Raw genomic sequence first — 19,102 nt, 5'->3', positions numbered from 1 at the left:
TGAGCTTGCGGTCCAAAGCCGCCCATTTAGGTTCCCAGGCTTTTGCGATAGCTGCAGTTAATTGATCTAGTTGCGCCTCGGTGAATTCTTTTGCCGCCACCGCCATTTCGTCAGTCATTTTGGGCTCCTCTCCGCTCAGTTTTGTTTTTTCTTTTTTGGCGGAACGTTGCGCCATTCCGGCCGGATTATTCCTCAAATATCTGTCCATATGTGACAGGCGTCCCGAGTAGACGAAAAAGCGGTGTTAATATCTGGTATTATATTTAGTGGTGAGATGGGGGCTCCGGAGCTCTTGCTAGCTGCTGCTGCCTAGCTCATGGCACCACGTGATCTCGTCCGTTTATTTTATTTATTTGTAGCATTTATACCCCGCTCTTTCCCACTCAATAGCAGGTTCAGTGTGGCTTACAATGTATGGGTACAGAGATATAGCAAAGATTACATAGTTGTATAGAGTAGAAAAGAGGAAGAGGTGTTATTATATGTTATTATATGATAATGTTCAGAAAGGGTAGAAATATGGTAAAAGGAATGGAGGGCTAAGGAAGAACTGAGATGGGGAATGGGAGAGCTGGAGATGGAGATTTGACAGGTAGATGAAAAGAGGAAGAGAAGGGTGAGTAAGGGTGAAATTTGAGCTGACAGGCAGAAAATAAAAGATATAGATCAAAAGCTCGGTTTGGAAGCTTGGATGTTATTGTTAACTTGGATTGGTATGTACTGGATCGTGGAGCACCACCTGCTACCTGGTATTTGGGATGGAGTGGTTGAACAGAAGCAAAGTGGTGGTTTGTCTTTATTTTTCTTTTGGACATATAAGATGTTTGATGCTTGCTCACACTACAGAGCATTCAGTTTGATATCATGACACCCACTGAAGAGCTGGGGTAACTGGCATATTGAGAGGACACAGATCAAAAAGTTGGTTTTGATAACTGGTTGTTACAGTAGGTTTGGATCTGTGCCTCATTGAAAGGGGTGCAGCTCCAGCTCGACATTGCTAGGATCAGATGGCTGCTTCCTTTATAAGGGTGGGGCGACTTGGTAACTTGGACCCCGAGGTTGAATTAAACAGGACTATTGCTGTTGATTTTTTCTATCTTGCTTATTGCATATAAAATGATTTTTTTTTGTCTCTGATAAGACTGGTAAAATAGAAGAAAAAGCTACAAAAGTGGATAACATTCAAATACTTATGCTGAAAGATATATCCAATATTAGGAATAAAATGGAGACTTCTGAAAATCATATGAGGAGATATAACTTGAGATTTGTAAATTTTCCAAGACTTCAAATGGTAAATCCTTTAGAGATGCTAAAAAGATATTTTAAGGATGTTTTGAAAATACCCGAGGTAAATTTTCCACCTATTACTCAGGCTTATTATGTACCTCAAAAATTACAAGAAATATCACAGCAACAACAAGAACCCTTGGATGTTACAAATCTCTTGGAAACTTCCGATATTGAACAGGCCACTGCGGCAACCTTGGTACCCACATTGACTTTAATCCTGGATAAACAATGGTTATTTAAGATGTTTTTCAAGCATAAGGATATACCTTTCTTGGGACTAAAAATACAATTGTTTCCTGATGTTTCGAAGGAAACACAAAAGAAACGCAAGCAATTCTTGATATTAAAACCAGAGGTTTTGCGATTAGGCACCTCATTCTATCTTCATTTTCCTTGCAAATGTATAATTTCCTATGATTCAAACAAGTATGTTTTACTAATCCATCACAGTTATCGTCTTCTATAACATCTAAAAGAGTTGACGGAGTCGTAACTGGTTAACGTTTCTGAGTGTCTTCTAGATGCTGTATTTCCTTTGAGAATATTATTCTATATTAATCCTCATATGTATAGGATGTCCCTAAAATAATGTAGACTTGAGTGTTGAAATATATGTATTTTCTTTATTATGCCTGTTAATTTGATATAACACTTTCCTGACAAGTGTAACTTCTTAGAATATTGTTATATATATAAAAATAAAAATAATAAAATGATTTTTTTGTCAGATGTTCACATTATAATGTATTTTATTTGATTTCTTGCCAATTTATCGTGGAGAAGGGGTAATTCTTGTACCTTAGATATGGGACGTGAGGCAGTTAATGGGGTGGGTATGGATCTGGATTGTTAATTTGATAGGGAGGGGGAGGCGTCGGTAGCGTGATGGTTCCGCTGTTGGCTCAAGGTTTTTTTTTTAAAGGAAATCTTGGTCCTAACACAGTTTTGAAACATGGGGAACTTTTTATGTTTCAACTGTTTTTTATTATGAAAGAAATCAACACATCCGCATCTTGTAAACATTATAAAACTAATACAAGTATTTTTCTGTTCCTCAATTATCTTGTAATAACATAATAAAACAGTATTTATCTTACACAGGGATAGTGTGTTTCATTTTCTTCCTCTGTGTGTTTCATCAATTTGTATTATCCATGAATTCAACAGAACATTACATTATTGTCAGCATCTAACATAACCAAATATTGTTCCACCTTCTTTGTCCTATATTAGTACAACAAATCAATTATTAGTTTCCACCATAGTATAATGTTTCATTCTTCCATCTTTATACCTACTATTTCCCCTTCCCCCTTCCCACCCTCCCTGCCCTCTTATTCTTCGTGTTTCCCCCTGTAATGGGGAACTTTTTAATGTGTTCTCTAGTGTGTTTATATGGCGAGTCATTTATTTATTTATTGTAATTAAAATGTTTTTTTTGTTTTCAAATTGGAAGTGATGTATGTATGAATGGCTGCCCCATTCAGACAATTTATTTTGCACAGCCATGTTAGGATGCCACTCCTGCAGTTTAACTGCATGTAGTCTGCAGACAGACAGCTGTGCTGCTGTGTGAAGTGCGGACAGCTGACATGCCACAGCTTGACAGTATTTTCCTTTATTTGGCAACTTTCTCAAATAAGATTTTCAAATTATTTAAGAATTTTTTTTTGGACATTATCAATTTTAGATGCATATTGATTTTATACACAAACTGTACTGTTTATATAAACATATACAGTTTTAGCAAACGATTCTTTGCTGTATTGTTTTCATACAGTTCTGATAAGTTCAGTGGCACAATGGCGTACATTCTATATTTAAAAACATGAATTAGCAAATTGAATCACGTTAAATGTTTCCTTTTTATTTTATATCTAATCTGAAAGATATAATTGGAGATAATCATGTTGCTGGCCATAATCATTGCTGAGTTTTTCTTCTCTTTTCCAGGTCACCGAAGTTGTAATGATTTATGATGCAGAGAAACAGAGGCCTCGAGGTAAATACTGATTCAGTTTGTCCTTGAAATTCATCCTCCTCTATTCAGATGGCAAACTATTTTACACCATTTAAAAACATTTATGAAGTTTGTTGCCTCGGTAAAGAATCTAAACAGTATTCTGACTCGGTCACTAGACTTTTTTCATCCAGTCCAAAGGGGAGTATCTACTTTCTGTCTCCCTAAGTTTTTTTTTTTTTTTTCCCCCTTATTTGCTAATTTCCACATTTTGAGGTATTTTTCCCCATTTTTGAAGTGTTTTGTGGGGAAAAAAAATCCATCTTTTTAAAAATTTTCTAATTAGGTTTGCTTCTTTCATCTTGCAACATTATGTTTGCCTTCTAATCTGCTTCATGCTTGCCATGGTATTGCTGTTTGTGCTCTTGTCTGGCTATGTCTGTTATGGTTAGCCCCTTCGATCCGTCTGCTTGCACTGGTTTCACAGCAGGAGATGAATATAGATTGGTTGTCATAAATTGTATTTTTTGACAATGTGGCTGGGGTGAAAATGTTGCAGCTTCTTAAGGATCTCGTTCTGGTGCATTGCAAATAGTATTGGGAGAGCACTTCCACACTGGCCCATGAAGCCACCTTGACACAGAGAGCTTGTGGTTCCACTCTGCCCCAGGCACAAACAGCATATGTTCCAGTTTACAAAAAGAAGAAATAGAATACGCTTGCTGATTCAGTATGTTCTCATTTTTCACTATTTCAAATGGGCACTTCTCAAATGAAAGTTGTGGAGAAAGTTGTAAGCCACATTTCCAGGAATGAAGGCAGTATATAGAGTAAACATTGAGAATAAAAAAGCATAACAAGAACAAACACACATGCAGCAATTAATGCGTTAAAACAAGATAAATCAAAATAAATCTCCTCTGTCATAAGACCTGGGGCAATTTATAACTCAATGAACCCATCAACATTGTATCTTCAAAATATATCACCTTGCACCTTTGGGCATCCCTATCTTCCCCTAACAACCTAGTAACTATATTCCTTATCAGCAGTTCCAGACCAGTCTGTATAAGTGGGTTATGAACTGTCAGCAGACAAAGCCAGAGAACAATAGCGCAGAGCTGACTTAGTACCCCTTAGAGGTGGCTAATGCTGCCTTCAGCTTCATGGTATTTCTTTTGGTTTAGAAGATGGTGCAGCCTTCTGTAACAGCTTACAAGTAAGGGCATTCCCTGGAGGTCTGTAGGCCCAGATTCCCAGAGGATCAGACCGAGTTCAGAGAGCTGTGCAAGCAACAGTCCTTTGTGGTTCATTCTCCCCACCCCCTTGGGAATAGACTTCATTGGAGGCTGAGTTCCCACACCAGTGGGTCCAGTACTGGATGGTGTTTGGTGCCTCACTTGTGGGATTTGACGGCAGAGCTACTGACTACATAGTGTCTCCTAGACTGCTTCCCACTGACCTGTAGCACTGTGTCAGATTTGGATACTTGGGAGGGGGGGGGGGGCCAGGGAATCCGAAGTGATCAAACCCTAACCCACCACCACCACTTGTTTTCACTATGTCTGGATATGGTGGAGGTGACAGTCTGCAGATAAATCGTAGTAGTTGTGTCATCTAGTGCATCTGGTCTGGTTTGGGAGCAAGATTAAGCAAACAGAAGAAACATTGCTCCATAAGTCAGACACGAGCAAAATGGGTTGACGGAAAAACAGACCAGTAGTGCTCACACAAAAAGCTTTATTACATTAATGAAGGATTCACTCAACATGAGCCATGTTTCATGCTGTTCTGTGTTTTTCATTTCGCCACAGCCTTTTATAGATTACTAGTAAAAAAGGCCCGTTTCTGACACAAATGAAACGGGCGCTAGCAAGGTTTTCCTCGGAGTGTGTATGTTTGGGAGAGTGTATGTGAGAGTGACTGTTTGAGAGTCAGAGTGACAGTGTGAGTCCAATCCATGCTCCTCTGTCACCTGGCCCCTCCATTCATCCCTATCCAGCAATTCCCCTCTTCCTGAGTCCTGCCCTTCCAATCCATGCCCATCCATGCTCCTTTGTCACCTGCCCCCTCCATTCATCCCTATCCAGCAATTCCCATCTCTCCCTGAGGCCTGCCCTGCAATCCATATCCATCTATGCCCATCTGTCCCCTCCATTCATCCCTATCCAGCATTTCCCCTCTCTGCCTGAGGCCTGCCCTACAATCCATATCCATCCATGGCCATCTGTCCCCTCCATTCATCCCTATCCAGCAATTCCCCTCTCCCTGAGTCCTGCCCTTCCAATCCATGCCCATCCATGCTCCTCTGTCACCTGGCCCCTCCATTTTTCCCTATCCAGCATTTCCCCTCTCTGCCTGAGGCCTGCCCTGCAATCCATATCCATCCATGCCCATCTGTCCCCTCCATTCATCCCTATCCAGCAATTCCCCTCTCCCTGAGTCCTGCCCTTCCAATCCATGCTCATCTGTCACCTGGCCCATCCATTTTCCCTATCCAGCAATTGCCCTCTCTCCCTGAGGCCTGCCCTGCAATCCATATCCATCCATGCCCATCTGTCCCCTCTATTCATCCCTATCCAGCAATTTCCCTCTCTCCCTGAGTCCTGCCCTCCCAATCCATGCCCATCCATGCTCCTCTGTCCCCTGCCCCCTCCATTCATCCATTTCCAGTAATTCCCCTCTCTCCCTGAGCCCTGCCCTCCCAATCCATGCCCATCCATGCTCCTCTGTCCCCTGCCGCCTCCATTCATCCTTTTCCAGCAAGTCCCCTCTCTCCCTTCCATGACCCCCCCTCGCATCCGTGCTCCTCTCCCATGTGGCAGCCTGGGCCGGCCTCTTCTCCCCCCCCCCCCCCCCCCCCCCCCCTTCGCATCCATGCTGTGGTTTTTCCCCTGCCCTCCCGCTCCCATTGTTGTAGTTTACTGGCCACCCTCTTCTCTCCCCCCAACATGCGTTTTTTTTTTTTTCTTGTTTTTAAATTTACCTCCGTGGCGGTTCCGGCAGCGAAGCGTCAGGGAAGGAGGCGGCGCTCTCGACGCTTCGCTGCCGAGCGATGCGATTGGTTGTGTCATAGCTCCGCCCTCGACGTCATCATGTTTGACGCGTGGGCGGGGCAGACAATGCGATCTCACCCCCTTCACTTTGCTAAGAGAGGCTTCAATAGAACGTTGGAGGTGCATTTTATATAGAGAGATAGTGAATTAGAAAAACACTTTAATATGAGGCTTCATTATTTTTTTAGTGACTTGCTCTTTTCAGGGCATAAGGTTTAGGTAATTTTGTTTTTACAGTGCATATTTGTTTACTATTTACTGATACAACACAATATATTTTTACATTTTTAGGTTTATCATTTTTTTTCATATTTTTTTATACATTGATTATGTAATCATTTTTTCACACATTGGTTTCCAGTTTTTTATTTTTTTTTGTACATTATCCTTTTTATACTGTATTGTTATAGCTTTAATCGCTTTATTTGGTTTAGCCCTATTTTAGTGGTTTGGTATGTTCCTTATAGTCACTTTATTCTGTAATTTCTAAAAAAAAAAAACAATTTTGGTGATCTAATCTGTTAATATTTTACATACTATTTGATTATTAGATGTGTAGTTCTTTTGGCCCTTCTTTGGAATGCACAAGTCGATTTACTTGCTGTACATTGTTCTTTTATACATTGATTTATGCATGATTTTTGTATGCTTACTGCTATGTAATGTACTGTTTCACCATATTCCCTTTGTTTTTGCATATTTGTGTTTTTTATTCTGTATTTCTTTTACTTTTTGTATTTTTATTTGTTTAGTCTCCTGAAGCAGGTGCTACTGCCGAAACACGGCTCCTGTTGTATCAAGCCTTCATTAATGTAATAAAACTTTTGTGTGAGCACTACTGGTCTGTTTTTCCATCAGCCCCCACTGTTTGCTCTGGTTTGGGAACAGGCAGGCATCAGGAGGGACAGGTGTGATCTGTAGAAGGTAGCAATCAGCCATAAGCAAAATGGAGGGTTTCCAACACTGAGCTATGGCCCATGTGCTGTGCATGGAATAAGACTTGGTAAGTGTTCCTGTGTTTGTGGAATTGGCAGCCACTTTATTGCTGCTTTGCATGAAGAATTCACAAGTTTAGTGCGCTCTCTCCATTTGATGAAGAAATGTAGACGTTTGTGAAAGCTTCATATCTACCCTCAGACACAGCAGAGCCTGCACAACTTCAGTTCCTCTACCAAGTTAATATTTCAGCAAGTGGTATCACATACATGTCGGGTGCACTTCTCTCTCATCCCAGTTAAGGGAGCACTGGTAAGAACAGCCTGCAGAACTAGATCTCTACGTTCACAAGATACAGGTAAAGGGTGCCTTTAAAGCCAGGGTTAGCCTTGTTTGTTTAAAAACTTTTGAATTGCCAATCTTGGCCAATGTCAGATCGAGGCAGTGTATATAATTAAAATATAAGAAACCTGAATTAGAACTCCAGTAGATACAGGATAGACAGTCATTCAAGAAGATTGAATTCATTCTGAAGGCAGCAATCAAACTAACATTCTCAGCAATACTACTGCTGCCCCTTGTGTAGCACTTTAGTGTCCTCAAAGGCTATAAGTAAAAATGAGTTTTCAATCTAACTCTAAATTGTTTGTAGGATGACTGATCTAAACGAAAGAGGATGATTGTCCCATATACTGGATGCCAGATAATAGTGAGCACTGTGGTGACTCCAACTCGGCCCTGTTAGGACCCGGAAGAATCAGCCTATGCTCATTAATTGGGCATCGTAGCTTGAGGATAACTAAAGAAGAAAGAAGTCCTGGGTAGTCCTGCTCCAGCAGTGCCTTCAAGCTCTGCTTTGAGCCCATCCTAGTTCTAATCTGTTGCTACATGGAAGGTACCACAGGTTGACCTTGGAAATGTTAGGAATGGTAGAGTATTTCACTGACTGTAACAAAAGGAATGGGAGATCATTCCCTTCTGAGAAGGTAGTTTCTAAATGGGGAGGTTGTTCGAGGAAAAGAGAAGCTTGGACCCTTATTTCTAAGGCTGGCTTTCCAGTTAGTTCTCAGATGGACATGAGATGATCTCTTTGAGGATCTTGTATTCCTAAATACATAGAAATATAGAAAATGACAACCAGTCTAGTTTGCCCACCTGTACTAACAATTTCTACTATTCCTTCCTCTTGTAGAGATTCTGTGTTTGTCATGGGTAGTCGTAGGTCACCTATGCCCCAAAGCTTCCTGTTACATCTGATAGTGGGAGATGTGACCTCCTTGGGCTGGTGATACCTGATTCCAGCATTACAGTGGTCTATAAAAAAGGGTTTTGTATTCCCTTCCTGATGAAGAGAAGGATATGGAATGTTTCGGTCTTGTAAAAGCACAATCTGAGAAAAGCCCAGCATTAAATGACCCGCATGATAAAAGTTGTTTATCTGTTTAATCTGTTTTTGGTCTTTAGTCTCTCTTTCTAGCAGCTATATGCATTGGCTCCATGACTCATTGCCTGTGTCAGGTCCAACATCCCCTGGATGTGGGGCCATGGTAACCTCCCTGTTGGTAACTATATACAGAGGAGGGAGGTCTCAAACATCCCTGTGCTGAACCTAACAAACTCCTGGACAGATTAATGGCTAGGAGCTCATTTGGCTGGATTCTCTGTGTTGCCTGGCTGAGGCTAGTGCACAGGGCCACAATGTTTATGGCCATGCTTCTTGGGAGCTCCAACATAGAATGGCAGACATGATGATCTCGAACTTGTGGTGCAGTTTTGATATTCTCCAAGAGGGTAATGTCTGTTAGAGAATTCTTGGAATTTGAGGAACCAAAATTCAGAGGTTGGCTGGAGGTGCTTACGGGGCAGCCCTTTTTCACCTCCTGGGTCACCCACTCCCAGTACTGGTCTAAATTCAGAGGCTTGTCGCAAAGAGTTCTAGCTCTGCTTCACAGTAGCACTTGGAGTATTCTTGATTGGACACTACGCAGGACTCAACATTAAGAGCAGTAGTGAGCCACATGTGAAGTTGATTTGAGAATAGGCACCCCTACTCTGATCTGTTTTCAGTTACCTTTGAGGTGTTTGTAGGTGCCCAGTTCTGTCTGAATTTTTAATAGGTTTTTGGTCACCTAATATGTTCTAATAAGGTACAGTGAAATTTGAGCCCATTGGGGTCAGCTAAAGTACCTACATATAATATGTAAACTGCTACACAGGCAGTATATCATATGCATTACTCTTACCCTTAAGACAGCAGTTTCAAGAGAAGGAATGGAGATGATCACTTCAGACCCCACCAGTAGAAGCTGGCAAGCCCCAGAGAGCTGGCTTGACCATTCAATTAGAGCTCAGGGTTAGAATCTATCTTTCCAGAGGATGATGACAGGGCAGTGACCTTGCCTGCACTGCATTCCTTCTCTAAGGGCCTCGTGGTAATGCTGGCAAAGCCCATTCACTTTGAATGGGCTCCGTCAGCAATGCCATGCAGGAACCACTAGCGCAATTAGATATGAGGCCCCAAGTGCCTCAACATGGGGATGTGGGTCTTGAGTGTGTACATCTTAGGTGTAAAAGTTCTAAGAGCTATCAGGGTTTCCTCCCACCTGGTCTGGGTAGAGATCGGGTACATGTTACTTGTCTGGACCTCTCTGGCATGGACAATAAGGAAGTTAAATTTACCTGTTAGGTTTTTTTCATTAAGTCCTACCAAACCAGCCAAGAACTCGTATATGGAAGCCATGAGGGTTTAAAGGTTCTGTCAGACAATTCAGAAAACTAACAGTGAGTATGTTGTAGCTCACTCTGAAGGTAGTCATACCCTTGGTATGTGGAATGCCAATTCCTGGATTAGTGACAGTGATTTTAACTGCATCAGGTTTGGGTAGTGAATTGGAGCAAAATTTGATTGCTACAATTATCTTGTCTTTGACATATGATACTATGGAACTGAAGGCAATACCGGCCCTTTATAAAGGGGAGTGGTCAGGCCTGAGCTTTTTCTCTTGCTCCATCTGCTGGCAGGGGACATAATCCACATATGTGGATTGGTCTGGCAGGACTCAAGGAAAGGAAATTAACAGGTAAGTCCATATAAAATAACCAACCATACAGTCCAACAAACTAGAAATCTGCCAGACCAAGCTAAGAAGCTGGGCACCCAAAAGCTGCTAATCCCTCAAAAGAGCCTGTGTTTTAGCTGCTTCTGAAAACAGTTTTGCTGCAGCCTAATATCAATTGGTAACTTATTCCAAAGCAAAAGGGCAGCCATGGGGAAAAGCCATGGCTTACATCTTTGATTTCCTTTCTACTTTATTGGTAGAAATAGCAGATAAGGCCTCCAGGACCAGGTTTGAAAATCACTGTTGTGCAGGTAGAGGGGACGGTCCTAAGATGGCGTCCTGAACACGTTAGCGGTTCGATCGGATTTTCTGCTGGTATACTTCTTACTATTTTCTTGCTAATATGCCTCACACTAAAAGGAAGGGGAATGTAAAAGGTCTTCTGCTGTCGGCCAGAACATCCTCTCCTATCCAGCAGACGATTGACAGTTACGTGTCGAACCTTCCACAACCCGGAACGGATGATCCCACTTTGAGAGCCGAAGGAGGAGCTTTGGCTCTCTTCGGCCCAGAGATATCACTACCACCTCCGGATCTAAATCCTCCTCCGTGTCCTGTGTTTCTTGAATGAAGTGCAGAGGAACCAGCACTATCGGAAGTTGTTTCTGTGGGAGCCTCATTCGGCAGTGCACCAGCTCAGGCTACAGGAGATGTGATCGGAGAGCTTTTAGCTCCCACGGAGTTCTCCTTAGAGTCTATTTGGAGAGCTATTCAATCCCTGACAACACTTGTTTCAAAATCTGCTAAAGAAACGGCTCTTCTTGTGAGTAAAGTGGAAATACTAACTAATTCATTAGAAAAAGTAAAGCTAGATTCGATGAATCAGATACAACAAACGCAACAGGAAGTAAAAGATTTAAAATCTACTACTGATATATTAAAGATAAAATTTCAATCTCTAGGAAAACTGAACAACTTGAAAACTGTAATAGGCGACTGAACTTAAGGATTTTAAATTTTCCTATGACTGTAGGATTAACCCCAATAGATTTCTTTAAAAAATAGCTGCTGGAGATTTTACATTATCCTTCAACAGCTATCCCTCCTTTAAATAAGGTGTATTATTTGCCTTTACCTTCTCAATCTGGGGTTAATCCAAATGGACTGAGAAATTTGCCACCGAATCAGGAGCCTTTGGAAATTCAAGATATATCAGCTTTACTGGAAGATTTTTTGACGGAAGTTACTAACAGGCAGACATTAATTGCCTCATTTGTCTTTGAACAGGATTTAAACTCAGTATTGAAACTTTACTTTAAAAATTCCTCAAAAATGTTTTGTGGACAGAGAATATGGATTTTCCCAGATGTCATAAAGACTACACAGGATAGACGAAAACAGTTTCTAGCTCTTAGAGAAGAGACACGGGTAATAGGAGCAACATTTTTACTAGCCTACCCTTGTAAATGTCTAGTAAGATATCTGGGAAATAAGTATGTTTTCTTTGTACCTGAACAACTTCATACATTCCTAGATATGAAAAAGCTCTCCAGTATACCGAAGGAATGAGAGAAAGTATTGATTATGTATAATATGTGGAAATTAAGGACAGACCATATACCTATTTTGTGTTTGTTTTTCTTTCTGATACGGATCTCCTTATCTGTAAAGTACCCTCCCCTCCTTTTAAGTGGTCTAAGAAAGTCATAGTTTGTTGTAATAATCCTCAATAATTTGTTCTTAATGTTATAGTCAATGAAAGCATTCTGTTTCTGTGTTTCTTTTTTGCAAGTTAATGCTTGTAAAATATAAAATTAGATAAAATACTTAAAAAAAAAAAAAAAATAGCAGATAAGGCCCCATGACTTGAGCAAATGATGCAGACCTTGCCAGTTTCTTCCTTAAATAGGCAGGCCCATTCTGACATGACACTCTAACAACAAAATCACTAAATTTCACTTGTGAGTTTGGAGCCAGTGTAAAGAATAAAGTAGTGGGACAGAAACATAGCTGTATAGATGGAAGAAAGGAACAGTAACCATTATTTAAAGAAACACATTTCATCTGATATTTGCAGAGGCTACACTTGTGACCTGCTCTGTCTTGTTGCATGATTTCCTGCCTTCTCAAACTTCCATACCCATGTGGTATACAGCGCGCCTCATGTTTTGCACAGAACTTTGGAATCCTTGGAGCTGCTCCGGTCCCCTGCCATGTTACATGCTGCAGAATAGTTTGCCATCTGAGCCTTCAGTTCTTTACTGATTCCATTATCAAGGAATATAAACATCACTCCATATTTAAGCTTTTAAGTCTCTCTCCATTTTTAAATTAAGACATACTTATACATCCTTAGGCCATATTTAAGTGTTTCATAGTAAAGTACAGTAATGTTAAGTATTTTCTTTTCTCTGTGACTTGTTCCACTGTGATTAACAATCTCTCAAGATTTCTCTTCTTTAGGTATTTGATAAGCAATATCACACAGGTACAGGCCAGTTCCAGAGGCAGAGAAGGGGACGGGCTTTGTCTTCCAGTGCAGGTGTAAACGAAGCTTCAGCATTCTTGTTTTTTTTTTATCCATGACAGTTTTGTAAATCTTGGGTCTTCTTTGTTTAAACAGAAGTATGTACATGTAACCTTCACCAGTTTTAAGATCAGATGTGTAAAGTCATTTTAAGTGCAGCAAGTAGTTTCTGTATAGATGTATCTTTTAATCAATGTAAGGTAGCTAAATGCTGAAGAAATTTGAAGGCAAGTGCCTTGCTTGATGGTGTAGTGTGCCCAGAGGTAGTTGCAAGGGCACAGTCTTTCATTAGCTTTCATGTCACCCCTCCAGAGCAAAGGGCTACAGCAGTTCTACCTTTCTGTGGTGCTGATGGACCCTAGGGAGGAAGGGCTCATCATCTTGTGGTGATTGTGATAAATTCTGTTTCCTTCACTAAAATTCTTACCACTCTCAGTCAGCAAATTTCTCATTACCCCACATATCAAGGAGTGGGTCTTTCATATCTGTGACTACAGAATTGAGAGGCTAGGAGCCTGTGTCTTAACAGTGCAGTGGAATGCTGCTGTCTGTGATCACATTCCAACAGAACTTCGTTTACACTGCTGGACTCGTGTCTGGGAAATGAAAAGGGTTTTTCTCTTGTTTTCCTTAGTTCTTTTGACACTTCCTTTCAGTGTTGTCTCTTTCTCTTATTGCTGACAGCAGAATTTGAGCTGCTGAAAATGATTTTGGCCTGTATCTTTGTGTATTTTTATAGAATCTTCTCCATAGGCCTCTTTGAGCTTACCCAACCTTGTTGGATAAGTTTAGAGACACTAATTGTTAGAAGTACTGTATTTCTGTTTAACGCTTTAGAGCAATATATGGCTGCTGTCAGCACTAGCTGCAAAGCAAATTGCCAACCAAGGGGGAACTGTGGACTTTCAGAAAAGCTGTTTTTCTTGGAGAGAATTTGAAGTTACATATCAGATCTTGAATGGACTTGATTTACTTTTCATGCATCAAGTTGCAAGTTCTTTACTTTTATCTGAGCTGTTATTTGTAACATAGATTCTGGGTGGTGCAAAATACCAAATATAGCACCCCCTAAAAAAAAACATCCCCCTGGCTTGTTTCATACAGCTGTCACCAGCTTTATTGCAAATTTGATTGAGGGTAGATGTGTTGTAAGTATATTTTTCCAATCCCCTCAGGATGGTAAGACCCATCTTGCCCTCTGGGACTGTTGTGACTGGGGGATTTCTTTCCAGCTCGTTATTGTGGCTGCTGCTTCCAAGGTTAAATTATTATTGCCATTTATAGCTTACATCTGAAAGTCTTCTTGAACCCTTGGTCTGCCCTTAATACTGTTCATCATCCTGTTTTGTGTCACAACACCCTGCTACCTTGATTCACTCTTCGTCGTTGGCTAGGTTTTGGATTTATAACTTTCGAGGACGAACAATCAGTGGACCAGGCTGTCAACATGCATTTTCACGACATCATGGGCAAAAAAGTGTGTAGTTGTAGTTTTATTTTATCTTAAGATGAAACCAAGTCTGGGGCATCTGTGGATTTCACTGGCAATCCATAGTACTGTTGAAGGTTCAGATAATTTGGGCTGTTACTTGTAATGTAATCTGTTTTGGGTGAAATGAAAAGGGAAGGAGTCTTTAATTGCTTATTCAAGAGGCTCCTGTGACAGAGATACTTGGGATTCTGTTTTAAATTTGAGCAGATTGTGAGTGCACTATGACTGCAGGCTTTACGGCAGTAGAGATGGCTATTTTTGTGAGAAGCATTTTTTTTTCTGTGTATCCAGCAAAATCTACTAAGCTGCCTAAGATTTGGTTTAAAGTACCACTCCTTCAGATGTGCTTTTCAGGCCAAACTTGTAGTACTAATATGCCACAGAGAGGCTCAGAACAATTCTATGATACAATTCAAACCAGAAACAAAACAAATCATGAAATACATCTTGAAGGATTGGTAGTAATATTTTTTAATTGGTCACTTACTGTGAAACTTTAGTACAAACCCACAAATTCTTAGTATTAAACCACCATACAGTTGAGTGACCACCTGTTCATACTGTGTTGTCAGGTCAAGAGGGTGAAAAATTCTGTGCCTTCCTGTTCTGAAAGGATTTTTACCCTTCTGGAAATGTCAGTGTATACTGGATAAAGGAAAGCCAAGAGCAGGAAGGGAATAAAGGGGAGTGGTGTGGGTTTTTATTTTTTAAATTACATATTTTATTATTGCTGCCATTTCTTTTGGTAACTGTAAGTGAGTGGTAATGTATCCTCACTGAAAATGATGCTCAGAGTCCCTTAACACATGGGCATTTTATATTGCTGTCCTTTGCCTCGCTGTACTACAGTGAGTCATTGTTTGGCGGCAGCAATATTACTAAGAGTCGGTAATGATATTGCACACTGGTATAGGATTGCTATATGTGTTGTATGGTTCTTCTATGACATGGCCATTTGCTGCGGTGTGTAATGTCATTTGTATAACTCTTCCTAATAATACTAAAGAGCAGCTTACAGAATTTCGGAAATGCTGAATGTTGCTATTTTATAATTACTGCTTAGATGCACTGTCTTGCACCAGAAATGTTTATTATCAAACATTCACTCCCAGATTTTACATAGGATATCTCAGCCACTGTGTTAATATGCACATACTTAAAAATATATATTATATTTAAAGCAGCAAGTGTTGACAAAATGAATAGCCTCAAGGAAAAGTAGCCCATTCTGAATGTGTAGTTTGTAAACAGTTCCATTAGACATGAAGCTGTTCATCTGTCAGCCCATCCGTTGTATTCATTATGAGAAGGGAACACCTCTGGCTGCTCTACTTTGTGCTTTCCCCAGGCTTAGTGAGTGGCAAGTGGTGGTATCACTTCCTCTTCTGAGATCTGCTGAACAACTTGGTCTGTGCTTTCCCTTGATCTGGTATGTAAAGGAGCAGGCAGATGCTCTTATGAAAGAAAACACAGCTCCTGAAAGTGATGCTTTATCAGTAAAATGTTATATCAGCACTACTTATCCCTTTGGAAAGGTATGCATCAGCACCCCTATCTGTGATGGGCGGTATAGTTTCCTAACTTCTTGAAGCCCAGATCTTACCAGCTTCCTTGTAGCATGCGATATGGACATGGGAGAGAATTTGTGGCCAAAAGAAAAGCTAGGGAAGTGCTGAAATCCTCCTAAGTGACTGTGCTATATGCAATGCATGTTGCACAAAGCAGGGCCCAGCAGGCCATGCCCTACATGCTGTAGGTTCCTATATCGGGGATCTCTTGCTGTTTTTAGGAAGTAGAGAAGCACATTTGAGAGCCACCACTGGTGTTTCTTGTGACAGATCTGAGCTTTCAAGCAGTAGTGACTTTTTTTCTGAGGTAACACCTGATCAGGGCTGGTTTAAGAAACATTCATGTAGGGCATAATATTCTGTCATCTTTAGGCCCCTTAGAGCTTGTAGCAAATGCAGTTGAATTACTGAACTGCCATATTGATGAAACAAGTTTTTAGTTTAATTTTGTAAGTGTTTGTGTTGTACAGCCTTCCTTTCATACAGATATGCAAAAAAGGAAAAAGCCCAGTCTGCCCTTGTACTGATGATTTCCTGTTTGCTCTGATATGAATAGGAGTGGATGAGCACTTCTGAGTCATACTCCTGATACTTTTAAAATGGGCCCACAATCAGAGTGAAGAGTGCACAGCTGAGATTAGTAAGAGCGTGAGTCAATTACTCTGCAGGCAGTGTTTTGGATAGGAAAGTGTTTGTATTCTGGGATGCTAACCTACAACACAGTATGAAAATTTGCTTCTTATTGACTCAAAACTGTCCAGTTTTTGTATTACCTTGCATGTGTTTTTTTTTGTTTTGTTTTGTTAGATATAATATAAGATTCTCTTTACCACTTCCATTCCCTCTGACATTATTTTCAAGTTAATTAAATTGAGATTCTTTAAGCGTTAGCATGGGAAGGTAAGTCTTTATCTTCCATTTAGATATTTAAATAAAATCAAAGTAGAAAAAGGCAAAGTATATTTTTTTAAAAGGCTGTGTTTCTCAGGTATGAGAGGTGCTGACTATTATAGGGTGGCTCTAAAGAGAACTTCGATGCAACAGCACACCTTGTACCCTTTTTAGATAGGGAAAAAAAAACCCCTAGTTTTAAATCATTGCTGAAGAGGTATCCAAAGATACTCTGAGGGGAAAAGGGCATTTGGCTGCCATGCAATATTCCAGCAGCTCTTAAGAGGTGCTGCAGTTTTATTAATTTTTTTTTTCAAGAGTGGGTTTAAAATGACTTTTTTTTTTTTTTTTTTGTATAATCAAGTATGCACACAGGGCTTTTGGTGTCTTATAGTTGCTAACTATTGTACCTGAGAAACATTTTATTAAATTTTACTGGCCTAAATAAGTTTTAAATTAAGTATTTAGTTGTAAGTCTTAAGGTGCTTAAGTGTAGAATTAACTATGGAGATGTGGGGGAGGGGGGAGGGATGCATTAGCAAGTGACTACTCTTCTGAATGTATCCTGTCTTTTTAGGTGGAAGTGAAACGAGCAGAACCTCGAGATACCAAAAGCCAAACTCCAGGCCAGCAAGGAGCCAGTCAATGGGGAAGCAGGGCCATGCCAAATGCCAATGGTTGGCCAGGGCAGCCTGCTCCTCCTTGGCAACCAGGATTTGGTCCACAAGGTAATATCTTTACTGCAATCTGAATATTACTTTACATGAACAGTGTTGATCTTTCAAGTCACTGAAAAACTTTTTTTTAAACATAGGCTATGAAGAAGCATTCTATTTTATTGTAAAGCCATCCAGAGCGGCTGTTTCTTCTATAGCCCTTAAGGCTTCATGCTCCCCACTGTATCAGTTGCTGATTTAGTTAGTCTTCTCCCCTGCAAACTGCACTGCTTGACTCTGCAGCAAGGACTAGGTCATGGGGAACTGGAGACAAAAAGCAGATGCTTTTGTGGGGTGAACCCAAACATTCTGAAGCTGTTCTCCTAACACTTCCATAAATTGTTCTTTCTTTTAGGAATGTGGATGCAAGCAGCACAGCCCATCAGTAAGTACTATAGTACTTTGGGGAAGCAGCACAAGCCTTGGATGAACATGTGTTCATTTGTCATGGTTTCCAGTGTTTTGTTTTTAATTTACTCGTAAATCATTTAAATTATTATTATTATAAACAACTCACCAAAGTCTACACAAACAATAAAATGAATGACTAAATTTAAAAGAAACTGAGGAGAAGGGGGAAAACACTTAAGTACATAATCAATCATCTTTCCCTGATGTCAAAGATAAAAGTGGTGAGATGAAGGGGAAGAAAGGGGGGGGAGACCTTGTTTTTCAAAGCATCATCCTGAATCATAAATGTCTGCCAGTAAGCAGCATAAAATGTATTGAACTTTTTTAGGATCTTGCCAGGTATTTGTGACCTGGATTGGCCACTGTTGAAAACAGGATACTGGGCTCGATGGACCTTTGGTCTGTCCCAGTGTGGCAATACTTATGCACTAAGTTTCCAGTAGTTTTATTTATAAATTATAGTTGGCAGGTCTAATAGGGCCCACTTTTGTACTGTTCTGTATCCCTGCACTGGCTAGAATCTATAAACCTGACTTCTGCACTGAGTATGCAATCTAATTATTTTATTATTGAATGTCTTTAGGTGGGTTTGGACCACCCGCAGGCCGAGGACCACCACCTCCACCTCCACCACCCTTTGCCTCCTACCTAGTTTCAACGCCACCAGGTGGATTTGCACCACCACAAGGCTTTCCTCAGGGCTATGGCACCCCTCCACCATTCAGTAAGTGCCAACAGCAGAGGACCTCTTTGTGTAATGCAGCTCTTTCTCTGCTCAGTTGTATTTGTGTGCGCATTCTGAAGATGTTATTTATGATTCTTTAGTAAATGTATGGGTAAATTTCTGCTTGATTTTTAATAAAGTTGTTTTATGCTAAGTCTTGTTTGCTATTGAGTTGTGCCGCAGGTTTTCAGTCATCTATAGACACTGGTAAATCTGAATTTGCTAGAATTTAAAATGGTGTGTAGATATCTAAAGATGTTTATTCCTAAAGGAAAACGATAAATATGAGAAATCCTTAAAAAAAAAAAAAAAAAAAAGTGACAAATCTCAGTAGTTTGATTCTGCATCCTTTCCCGGGCACTATTCCTTGTCCTGGGCGTAGGCTGCAAAAGCTAAAGACAGACAAAATCTCCAACCTCTTAAAACAGTGTGCATGTAACTTCTGTATCTTATATTTTTCTGGGGT

The 19,102-nt window shown here is 40.4% G+C and overlaps 1 protein-coding gene across 10 annotated transcripts in view; it reads left to right on the top strand.

The window, feature by feature from the left end:
* Window positions 1-19,102, top strand: part of DAZAP1 (DAZ associated protein 1) — a 232,537-nt gene that overhangs the window by 150,092 nt on the left and 63,343 nt on the right. For 9 of the 10 annotated variants that reach the window (XM_030220232.1, XM_030220230.1, XM_030220228.1 and 6 more), the window contains exons 6-10: window positions 3,250-3,298; window positions 14,229-14,311; window positions 17,363-17,513; window positions 17,857-17,886; window positions 18,496-18,636. In XM_030220232.1, coding sequence (XP_030076092.1) covers window positions 3,250-3,298; window positions 14,229-14,311; window positions 17,363-17,513; window positions 17,857-17,886; window positions 18,496-18,636 — 454 coding nt within the window. The remainder of the gene's footprint in view (window positions 1-3,249; window positions 3,299-14,228; window positions 14,312-17,362; window positions 17,514-17,856; window positions 17,887-18,495; window positions 18,637-19,102) is intronic. The other variant, XM_030220238.1, reaches the window with a different exon arrangement.

Source organism: Microcaecilia unicolor, chromosome 11 (genome assembly GCF_901765095.1).
Source record: "Microcaecilia unicolor chromosome 11, aMicUni1.1, whole genome shotgun sequence".
Classification (NCBI taxonomy): Eukaryota; Metazoa; Chordata; class Amphibia; order Gymnophiona; family Siphonopidae; genus Microcaecilia; species Microcaecilia unicolor.
Note: the sequence above shows the minus strand (reverse complement) of the source record. Positions and strands in the feature narration are given on the sequence as shown.